Source organism: Taudactylus pleione, unplaced genomic scaffold, assembly GCF_031769625.1.
Source record: "Taudactylus pleione unplaced genomic scaffold, aTauple2 ptg000095l, whole genome shotgun sequence".
Classification (NCBI taxonomy): domain Eukaryota; kingdom Metazoa; phylum Chordata; class Amphibia; order Anura; family Myobatrachidae; genus Taudactylus; species Taudactylus pleione.
The window spans coordinates 33,962,515-33,974,660 of NW_028284497.1; the positions used below are offsets into that span (position 1 = coordinate 33,962,515).

The 12,146-nt window shown below is 49.5% G+C and overlaps 1 protein-coding gene across 1 annotated transcript in view; it reads right to left on the bottom strand.

Annotated features, from left to right (window-relative positions):
* Positions 1–242: 242 nt before the first annotated feature.
* The window catches only part of IDNK (IDNK gluconokinase), a 39,515-nt gene continuing 27,611 nt past the window's right edge, over positions 243–12,146 (bottom strand). The window contains exon 5 of the mRNA XM_088470290.1: positions 243–750. Coding sequence (XP_088326416.1) covers positions 393–750 — 358 coding nt within the window. The 3' untranslated portion in view covers positions 243–392. The remainder of the gene's footprint in view (positions 751–12,146) is intronic.

Here is a 12,146-nt window from a genome sequence, read left to right on the forward strand (position 1 = left end):
TCCCCAGGGGAGGGCACCAGGAGCAAGGTAACGGTCCGCAGTGACCAGTGGAGTGCCAGACTGTTTGTGTATATATATATATATATATATTGTTTTGGATTCTTTAGGTTTTTTTTTTAGTATTTTTTTTTTTTTTTAAATGTTCATTGATTTAATAAAATGTTATTATCAAATGTAGAAAGAGCAATAAGATATACAATAATCAACAACAGTAGCCAAATAAAAACAAACAAAAAACATACTACATAACTATCTGATTTAATTTTTTTCATGTTACAACATCTTTAAGATCAACAAAATCATTAAACACAAGTAATACAGGATAGAACATATACTCATGGCAAGGTAAGTTCTGGTCCGAGGACCAAGGGTGAAATACTTTCTACCTTGCCCTATATCCGTATTTCAGTCTTATCCTGTAACGTACCCTGTAGTTCAGAAACTATTTCTGAGATATCCTTCTCCACATTAACAGTAATAAAGAGCTCAGGTGCAGCTGGAGGCTCCAATGTGTCAAACTGGGATTCTAATAATTTTAATGGCATGAAATGTCCTTTCCTTCTCTGCATCCGTTTAGAGATGAGTTCCATTGAACCTTGCAAATGGATGAACAATGTTTCAGCAGAGATGTCATCTTCTTTGTGCTGCCAGCGTTTCTCAGGCGAATCTCCCCCAGCAGTCAGAGATCTCCTGTAGGCCCTCTTCAGTGCAGAGCATGCGAGCACAACATGCAGACCACAGGCTCTCTCTCTAAGAGAACCACAGATGAAGATCAGTCATAAGAAGTATTTTACCAGTTCTATGACAGCTTTTGAATGATGTATTGCGCATCAATGCTAGCACCCTTGTTTTAATTCAGTAAAAATAACATTACAATATGCGTGTTTAAAACAAACAATAATACAAACCTTTTAATGACCTCTGCACTTGACTGTGGTATATATATTCCATGTGGTACAAATCAATGCAATTCCTTTAACCTCAGGCAAGCTCCCACTACCAACCTTTGCAACTCCCCACAGTAAGCACTTTGTGCAGGGAGCTTTAGGAAAGTACTTGTAAGAGATCAAACACGCCAGCATTCATGCACTTGTCTCTGAATGTCTGCTCTTCTATTCAGATTATTTGGCTCTTCAGGGCAAAGGCAAGTTCCCCGGGCACGGAGCTACCTCTGTAGTTACTCGGACCCCTTCTATTTACAGTACGGGAATTTGGTAAGTATAGTTAATATGAACTAATGCATGCAAATAAATGACAATGTTATAAAATAACATGAACTCTTTTTATGACTCCATGAGCAAATGAAATACTTTTACATCATTGCACCTGCTTTTACTCCTTATTACCCAGTTATATGATGAAAGTGGTGCAGATATAAACCTGCAAGAACTAATGTAAATTAGATGCTTTGCTCAGTAAAATGTATGTAGTCCACATGGGAAAATGCCATCTCACTTGCATTTCACCAGGTCTGGGGCCTCTGACTATCCATGATGTAAGTAACCTACTACTTCCTGTGTGACTTCTGTTTGTTTATGTATAACTTGTTTTAAAGTCCTGTATGTTTTTGCATTACCTTATAGGAAAAGTAAAAAAATAAATAAATTAAAACAAAAAGACAGATAACTTAAATGAAACACCTTAGTATGAATCCGAGTGCAATCGGTGAATTTGGATACAAGCAGAGCCATTGCTGGTAAGTCTGATCCCAAGGATCCTGTCCCTGTATTTGCTATTTAATACATCTGGGCGGTATAATTGTATCCTGCAATGTGATTTTGGGTGCTAATATTGTGCCCCGATCGCATTGCAAATGCGTTTATTGATAAATGGGCCCCTTAGTTCAATGTGATGAAAGGGAGCTGTGTACCTCCCCAACATTCCCCGTTTGTGGACCTTAAAATGGCAGAGTTTTGCCCCAAAACATGTGTTTCATAGCAATTAGGCAGGTTTGTTTAAATCAGTAGCGGGGTTTATATTGTCCTGATTTTGCATGTGTAAGGTGTAGATCTACTAAGGAGTGGGGGGAGTGAGAGACATGGGGGGGAGAGAAAGAGAAATACATGGGGGAGACACAAGGGAGCATAGCCTGGCATAATTTGGTACTGGTTGTCTAAAGCACTAGTGCCGTTTACTTACTTTAGGGGCAGGGTGACATTTAGTTACTTATTATGGCTGAAAGATTATGATTGTTACTGCAGGCATAGAGTGTATCTTGTTGCGGCTGCATAATTACAATGTCTCCTGATATACACATCTTCAGACACATGCAAGTCCAACATACAAAAGGCCATCATTTTGCATATGGAAGCCTTGTTAGTGCCACAACATTGTGGTTTATTATGAACTAGCTACATAGGGACTGATGGGATGCAATCGGGAAACCGGCTGTCTTAATCCCGACAGCCGGCTTCCCGACTGCATTATCCTGGCGGGGGTTAAATGACAGGCGTCTATTTGTAGACGCCTGTCATTTTCCCGACACTGGCGCCCGGCATCCCGATCGAAGGGATGCCGGGCGCCGCGAGCGGACAGCCGCGCGGGGGGGAGGGTTAGGTTTAGGGCACCCGGGGGGGACTTAGGGTTAGGCACCCCCCCGGGAGGGTTAGGGTTAGGCTAGGGGGAGGGAGGGTTAGCATTAGGCACTTGGGGGGGGAGGTAAGGGTTAGGCACCCCTAAGGAGGGTTAGGGTTAGGTTAGGTTAGTTTATACTTATCTTAACGAGGATCAGGATTACCAGCGCTGTGGGACTTCCACTGCCGGGAACTCTGCTTTTGTCGGCCAGGCGCTGCCGGGAATCGAGCTGTCGGCCAAGGGGCCGGCGGTATTTCATACCGATCCCGGGACTGATATCATCATTAACAGAGTGCTGTAGAAGGAAGATACGCCTCCTGACAGGCCTAAATGTTGTGTGAACACTATATAACTGTATTTCGCCTATGTGACAACACCCTTTCCCAGCCCTGTTCTGCCGCTCCGGTAATGAGGTGTGATACGAGCAGGATGCGGCCAGGGCTGCATTAGGCACACACATCATTTCTCACTTCCTGAACTTGTGCAGAACAAATTCATGGACCGTATGGTATGCAGACTGGCGAGTACTCGCTCTGCATCAGCCCCGTACTGTGCAAATAGAAATAGTCATATGGCAATTGCCTCTATAATGAAATACAACTCAATTATCATTATGTGCTAGGTTGTTCAATCACGGTATGATAGGATCAATTATTACAAGCTAAGCTTCCTTCACATAAAAATTGTTCAATATCTGAGAATTGGTTTCATATAGAGGTGCGTCTGACACCACCATATTTCTCCATCAATTGTATAGGAAACTCAAATCACTGTGTATTGCTACTTACCTCCAGTCCCTTATATCAACTGTGTTCCCTGCAAAACCAGGTCCCCATTTCCCGCAATATAAATATACACATATTAAAATACTATGTGCTGCTTGGCTACATTGCTTTGAATTTCAGTGTCTGAATTAGAGTTGTACACAAAACCGATGGTTTGCGTACAACCCTGATTGTTGGCGATCTGTGCATGTGCAGGTCTCTTTCTGCTGCAGCATTTTGGGGGTGGACAAAGGGCGGCAATAGCCAGCGTTCCCAAAAATGGGGATGACTGGGAGTGACCAGGCCAGGGTCTTTCAATGCAACCCTTGGATCTGCAATGCAGTCAGCATTGGCCTCGGACACCCTCTGTGGCATTGGTATATTTTAGCATCGCTGCTGCATCCAAAGAGTTTTTTTTTCCTATATCTCTGTATTTGTAGTTATACATACTTATATTATTGATTGACATGTTCTAATAACGCCCACCCGTACAGCCCAAACTTTGACAATTTTCTTTAAAAAAAAAAAAAATGGTTATGCCCCAATTGATGCCCCACCCCCACTGCCCATAGCTCTGCCCCAACACAGACTTGTACCTCAACCCCCTAGTATGTCTTCTGGGATCCAATGTTACCACTCTGTGAAGTTTTCATCCAAATCCAACCAGTAGAAGGCCCAGAAAGTCTCCCCAGGTCATAGTTCTGCCCAGCGTACACCAACAGGAGGTCTGACCAGTACCTCAACCCCCTAGTATGTCTTCCGGGATCCAATGTTAATGCTCTGAAGTTTTCGTCCAAATCCATCCATTGGAAGGAATGTCCTTTCCTGCATTCGGGTTCTTTACAAAGTTAACACACCAATACCTGTGCCGATTGCAAAGATAAGGGCATCTTCCAGTATTTTGATCTGTCTATGCACTATACTGTACAGCATTCTTCTTGAGCTGCCGAAAGGCAGCAATTTAAATGGGTCTAGCAGCTGTGATAGAAATTACTGATCCCATTTGCATTAATTTTGTCAATGGTAGATGAATAGAACTAATGTTAAGGTACAATAGCGCTCAGTTAGGGTAATAATATAGTAAAGAAGTGGTATAATAATGACAATTTATTAAAACACATAAAATACTGCTTAATCCATAAAAAACACTATGCCTGGTATAAAACATGCATATCAGTAAATTTGATAGCCACAATATATCAAAATATAGTGGGTATAATTATCTATATTGAGCTCTCACCACTATAAATAATTGCACAATTCTGTGTACTCAAATTAGAATACTAATGAGTGTAACTTCACTGTAACATTGCGAGCACCTGAACGTATATATTCATAGAAACGTTCTGCAGATTTCCAATTTCTACTTCAGGGTCCATAGGGGGTCCACAGGGTTGACCTTGGGGTATAGCTGGATCTGGATCCATGGGCACCACGCAGTTAAAGCTTTGCTGCTCCCAGGATGCACTTGGGTCCGTCCTCCTCTATACCCCGCCCCGGCCACAGGCACCTCAGTTTTAGTTGGTGCCCGGCCGGAGTCGGGTCACCCTGCGCAGTGGGCTGCATAAGCAGCCCCTAAGCTTTATTCTTTATTTTTTATTTTTTAAATTTTATTTTATTATTTTATTTTCACTATCTTCAGAGCGGCAGCATCAGACTGTCCATCTGGACGTCTATGCTGCCGCTCCAACAGCCCCGCCGGCGATGCGACGCCGGTACTGATCCGGGGATCACAGCGGGACCCCAGAGTCAGTGCTAGCGTGGCTCCGGGACCACCCAAGGACTGCTGCCGGACTGAAGGGGCCAGGTAAGCCGCGTGCAGCGCTGTCAGCGCTGCACGCGGGGAAAATGCAGTGTTCTTGCCGCCGGTCTCTGGGGACAGACCGGCGGCGCTAGTAGCGGCGGCGGGCTCCCCCTCTTCAGGCATACCCCGCGTGTCCGCTGGCCCCCGGGGTGTAAGTACCGGCGGGGAACCGGCTTCCCCGGGGGTTTAGTACTAGCAGGGGAGGCAGCCTTCCCTGCTTCAGCGCTCCTCCCCTTAGCCCAGCGCGCCTTCTCTCATGTGTGCTGGCATCGCTGGGCTGTAATCTCCTGGCCAATCCTCCTCAGAGCTCTCCGGCGGCCATCTTCCTCAGGCAGCATCGCAGAGCTCCCAGGCAGGCTTCCAGTGGACCAGTCCCCCTGCGTACCTCTCCCCCTGCAAAGAACAGTGTTTGCAGCGCTATAGCCCTCCCAGACACTGAATCTGGGAGGTTGATTGTAGCGGAAGGTGCAGTGAGTATAACTTCTCTGCATGGTATGTGACTTTTGCTAGTGCTGCTGTCTGTGCTTATTTTCTACTTACTGTCAGCTTTTTACCTATCCCTTTCCTTCTCCTACGGCCCGCAGGTGCGTGGGGGAGGGGTGTTCTTTCTGTGTACCTCACTTATATAAATCTACGTATTTGTGAGGTCCGTCACATACTGCGGTGTGCTCCTCAGTACCATATTGTGGGCTGTTTGGGTTGCATACTTGGGAGTGCGTGGGTGTTATACACCTTACCTCGTTTCGGTGAGACACTTTTTTTGCAAAAAAGTTTGTGTCATGTCTGATGAGGGGAATGAGCGCTCCGAGGCTCCTGTGTTGTTTTCCTGCCGACGCTGTTCGGCAGGGGTTGACGGGGCAGAATTGTCTCAGGACGGTCTGTGCGGGCGGTGCCAGTTGGTACCTGGACCCTCTAAACCCCAGGTGGCGCAGGATCCTCCGTGGGCAATGTTTACGCAAGTGCTGGCGTCAATCGCGGACCGACTTGCGGTCCCGACTGCGGCCCCTTCTAGGGCGTTGCCCCAGCCTACCATGCCCCGTTCCCCGGGTGTGACTCGTCTGGTGCAGTCTCCTCCCGGGTCTCAGACTGTGGGTCCTTATGCGGGTTTGCCGGTATACGTGCAAACCCCCACGGTGCCGCAGCAGTCGATGGTACCTTTTCAGGGGTATCCTCAGGCAGTACCCCCGCCTTGGGTGGACGTCCTCTCCAGCTCTGTTCAGAGTCTGGCGGCTTCGTCAACGGCTTTTCAACATATGTTGCACAGTGATTTGCCCCCACGGGCGTCCAAGCGTTCCGTTCCGGCTTCACTGGCGGCTCAGTTCACGGACACGGACGTGTCTTCGGATGACGGGGAGATCCATGAAGACTCTGACTCGGATGCCGGGGCCCAGGAGATGGAGGCTAAGTCTTCCATTAATATGCCGGCATTGGTTAGGGCGGTGCGGGCCATCCTTCACATTGAGGAGGATGTGCCCGCCCCCAGGTCAAAATACCCAAATTTTAAAAAGGCCAAGGTAGCTTCGACAGTTTTTCCCCTGTCCGATCAATTGACGGATCATATGGCAGGGGCCTGGCAGTTGCCCAGCAAGAGGTTCCAACCGCAGAAGCGGTTGGCTTCGAACTATCCGTTTCCGGAGGCTCATTGCAGGAAGTGGGAAACTCCTCCAGCGGTGGATTCCCACGTTACCCGCTTAATTAAAAGCGCTACGCTGCCTTTGCCGTCGATCTCCTCCCTGAAGGATCCCACGGACAGGAAGGTGGAGACTTGTTTGAAGTCTATCTACTCTCTCTCGGGGGCGGTGGCCCGTCCGTTCATGGCCATCTCTTGGGTGGCTAAGGCCATCGAGAGCTGGGCCAATGCTTTGGAGGATACCTTTCCGGAAGATGCTCCGGAGATCCAGAGAGCGTTGATAGGTCAAATGAGGGATGCGGCTTCCTACATTGGGGAAGCATCGTTAGACGCAAGCCTGCTAACCTCTCGGGTGTCGGCTGCGGCTGTGTCAGCACGTCGGTCCTTGTGGCTGAGGTCATGGAGAGCTGACGCTGACTCCAAAAAGGGACTGGAGGCCTTACCTTTTAATGGGGAGTTGCTTTTTGGTCCAGACTTGGACAAAATTGTGGACACTCTGGCTAAGTCTAAATCAGCCTTCCTCCCTTCGGCTTCTGCTCCTACCAAGGTACGGAGCTCTGCTTTTCGGTCCTTTCGGGTTCAGGGCAACGCAAAAGGTCAGTCCTTCCCGAGGCAGTCGACGACCAAGGCAGCTTCTAAGCCAAAGAAGCAGCCCTGGAGTGCCAGGCGCCCTTCTTCCAAGCAGGAAGATAAACCTTCTGCCTGATGGGACGGGCCTCCCTCTGGGGGACCCCAGAGTGGGAGGCCGACTTCTTCTATTTGCCCAGTGCTGGCACAATACCACCACGGATGCCTGGGTTCGAGAAGTGGTCTCCCAGGGGTACGCCCTGTCTTTTCGGCACAGACCACCCCACCAGTTTTTCTGCACGAGTCTTTCTCAGGATACGACCAAGTCTTTACAGATTCAGGAAGCTATAGAGTCCTTGCTGATAGCAGGGGTCATTGTTCCCGTTCCTCAATTACAACGAGGGACGGGGTTCTATTCTTCTCTGTTTCTGGTGCGGAAACCCAATGGTTCTCATCGCCCTATCCTCAACTTGAAGTCTCTGAACAAATTCCTCAGAGTTCCCAAGTTCAGGATGGAAACGTTACATTCCATCATTCTGGAGATGGAACCGGGGGATTGCATGGTGTCCCTGGATATCCAGGACGCCTACCTCCATGTTCCGATAGCACCTTCGCACCAGCGGTATCTGAGGTTCGCTATCCTTCAACACCATTACCAGTTCCGGGCGCTACCCTTTGGTCTCTCCACGGCACCAAGGGTGTTCACGAAGATTATGGCGGTCATGGCCGCACATCTTCGGAACCAGAATGTATGGCTACTACCTTATCTGGATGACCTCCTGTTGCTGGCGAGTTCCCCGGAGGTACTGCTTCATCATCTCCACTTGACGGTCGCTTGCCTGCAAGCGCACGGGTGGCTGATAAATTGGAAAAAGTCCTCCCTGATTCCATCTCAGCGGATGGTTCATTTGGGAGCCCTGCTGGATTCTCGGCAGCAAAGGATCTTCCTGACCCCGGAGAAGGTCACCTCCCTGCAGCTGAGGATACGCAGTTGCCTGAGCAGTTGCCGCCTGTCGGTCCATTCGGCTATGAGGGTTTTGGGCTCCATGGTGTCAACATTCGACATGGTGGAATTTGCCCAGTTCCATTCCCGGCCTCTGCAGGGGCTGATTCTATCGGAATGGAACGGGTTACCTCACCGGATCCGCTCTCAGTTGCTGGTGTTGTCCCCGGAGGTTTGGCAGTCTTTGGCTTGGTGGCTTCAGACAGCTCATCTGGTCGAGGGGCGTCCCTTTTGGATCCCGGACTGGGTCCTGCTCACGACGGATGCCAGTCTTCGGGGTTGGGGGGCAGTGACCGGCTCGTTGTCACTTCAGGGTCGTTGGTCTGCGGAAGAAGCTCTTCTTCCCATCAACATTCTGGAACTGCGGGTGGTTTATCGGGCCCTGCAGTCGTCCGGTCCCGCTCTTTACGGACGGGCGGTTCAGGTGCAGTCCGACAACGCCACCACAGTGGCGTATATCAACCACCACGGAGGAACTCGAAGTCGGGCAGCAATGTCGGAGGTGTCTCGCATCCTTGCTTGGGCGGAGTGTCACATTCCAGCGATCTCGGCAGTCTTCATTCCCGGAGTCCTCAATTGGGAGGCGGACTTCCTCAGCCGTCACGACGTGCATCCCGGGGAATGGTCGCTTCACCCAGAGGTGTTTCAGCTACTCGTAGACAGGTGGGGGCTGCCGGAGCTGGACTTGATGGCCTCCTGTCACAATCACAAGTTGCCCGTTTACGGGTCAAGGACAAGAGACGCAGGCGCCAGTCTGGTAGACGCGCTGTCGGTGAAATGGACGTTTCACCTGGCGTATCTGTTTCCTCCGATATCCTTACTTCCTCGGGTTCTGCGGAAATTCAAGCAGGACGGCGGCACGCTCGTGCTGGTTGCTCCGGCGTGGCCCAGACGTCCTTGGTACTCCGATCTGGGGTGTCTCTCCATTGACGCTCCGTACCTTCTTCCTCAGCGTCGGGACCTGTTGTCTCAAGGGCCCTGCCTTTACCCGGATCTGGGTCGGCTGTCTTTGACGGCGTGGCTCTTGAGACAGCCGTCTTGAGGTCTAGGGGTTTCTCCAGTTCAGTCATTGGTACCATGCTTAGGGCACGCAAGCCTGCCTCCGCACGGATTTACCACAGGGTGTGGCGCACTTACTTTCAGTGGTGTGAATCCAGAAACTATGATCCTCAGGTGTTCCGGGTTTCCAGAATCTTGGAGTTCCTTCAATCAGGTTTGGACCTCGGCTTACGCCTGGCCTCTCTGAAGGTTCATGTGTCTGCATTGTCCGTGTGGTTTCAGCGACGGATTGCTACACTACCGGATGTTCACACCTTTTTCCAGGGTGTTCTCAGGATACAGCCTCCCTTCGTGCCTCCTGTGGCTCCTTGGGACTTGGCGCTGGTGCTACGGGTCTTGCAGGGTCATCTTTTTGAGCCTCTTGAGGCGGTGAACCTCAAGTGGCTGACGTTCAAGACCATTTTTCTCCTAGCAATTGCTTCTGCCAGGAGGGTGTCAGAGTTGGGGGCGCTTTCCTGTCGCCCTCCTTTTCTGATTTTTCATCAGGACAGAGCGGTGCTCCGCACTCGTCCTGAGTTTTTGCCCAAAGTGGTCTCGAAGTTCCACATTAATCAGAAACTTGTTGTGCCAGCTTTTCAGTCGCCTGATCTTTCAGCTGGTGAGGCTTCCTTAGATGTAGTCCGGGCACTTAGAATCTATGTGGATCGGACTGCTTCGGTTAGGAAGTTGGATTCTTTGTTTGTCCTCTTCGGTTTTCACAAGAGGGGTTGGCCTGCCAACAAGCAAACGTTAGCCCGTTGGCTTCGTTCCGTTATTTGTGAGGCTTATGCACAGGAGGGTTTACCTGTGCCAGCCTCTGTTAAGGCTCATTCCACTTGTTCTGTGGGTCCTTCTTGGGCTGCTAGACGTGGCGCCTCCGCTGTTCAGCTGTGTAAGGCGGCCACTTGGTCTTCAATTCAAACATTTTTGAGGTTCTATGCGTTTGACACCTTCGCCTCTCAGGATGCATCCTTCGGGCGCCGGGTACTCCTTTCAGCACAGGAGCGTCCCCGCCCTTAGTTGAACTGCTTTGGGACATCCCCAAGGTCAACCCTGTGGACCCCCTATGGACCCTGAAGTAGAAAACAAGAGATATGGTAAGAACTTACCTTTGTTATCTCTGTTTCTACGAAGTCCATAGGGTCCACAGGGCGCCCGCCCTGACGCACCTGGCTTCAAATGGGCTGTGTGGCTGGTCACCGGTTTTCCGTCTCCCATTTCTGTGAGTATGGTTTCTTGTGTGTTCCAGTCCTCCTTCTCTCTGTTTAGTCTCCTCCTCCGGCCTTAGCTGCTTACCAACTGAGGTGCCTGTGGCCGGGGCGGGGTATAGAGGAGGACGGACCCAAGTGCATCCTGGGAGCAGCAAAGCTTTAACTGCGTGGTGCCCATGGATCCAGATCCAGCTATACCCCAAGGTCAACCCTGTGGACCCTATGGACTTCGTAGAAACAGAGATAACAAAGGTAAGTTCTTACCATATCTCTTGTTTTAAACGTTAGATTGCAAAGGTTTATTGTTAATATGTTGTATGGAATAAACTCCCTTTAGAATAATGGGAGCCGAAGGTAGTAAGGCAACAGAGAGAAAAAGAATTGCCATATATGATTCAAACAGTCTCTCTCTCACAGCCTCCGTCCAACTCCAGAAGCTGACACTGGGCCTGATTCATCATGGATCACTATTGCTAAAGCGTACGCAGATGGGCACTTGTTGCGTACAGCGCATGCATACGCATCGCAATGCTCGCGCGCGAAGGCCCCACTGCGATCACAGAGACAGGCAGTGAAGGTTTGGGGGTGGTGACGGGGGAGTGGTTGGAGAAACGCAGGCGTGCCTGACCGTTTGAACGCCGTTACATGGGCAGGCATAAATTAGCCATTGCGATTGCATACGCAGCTTGAGAGCCCACTGCGTGCAACGAGGTTAGCAATTTCTACGTAAGGTCAGGGCTGTTGTAATTCTGCGTGAGGGACCGATGGTACTCGATGTAGCCGATGTTTATGAAAGTTTGCAAAGTATTACGGATGTGAGATAGTGGGAGAAATTGAGCGTCTCTATGCTGGCAGTGCGACGGCATTGCGATTGCAATCATGAGCATATTCTCACAGCAGACCTGCGTGCGATTACGGAACTGTGGGGGTCATTCAGACCTGCTCGCGAGCGGCAGTACGCTCGCAAGCGGGTCGATGTTCCCCACTGCACATGCGCACGATGGAGGGAGCTCCGTCGTGCGCATGCGCGAGACCCGGGGAGCGACGGGTCTCGCACCATTTAACTTTTTCCGGACTGATGCATATCAGCAAATGCTCTCTGAAATCATTCCAGATATCTTTCATCATTAACACCAACCCTGAATGCTCCAGATGGAACTGCTGCTTTTATACAGAGGTGGTAGCACTTTCTGGTGATCAGATAATGAATTGCACTAGACCTGGCTAAAATACCTTCTTAATTAATAAGGAAGCAGTATACTTACCATTTTACATGTTTCATACTGGCTAATTTGTTGCTGAATAAATAGCGACAAAGGAAATTCTGTTATGGGATATTTGTTACATAAACTAGTGCTAGATAATTGTGTAGATGGTTGCCTAACACTAAACCTCCTCCCCTATAAGTGCCTAACCCTAATCCTAACCCCACTTGGATCTTGACAGGTTTCGAGGTTTCGCATTCTCAGGGCTGGCATCCCTAATGTCGGGATTATGACTACATCCCCCCCTATAGAAGCTATAATACAGTACACATGAGCATACAGGTTTCTTT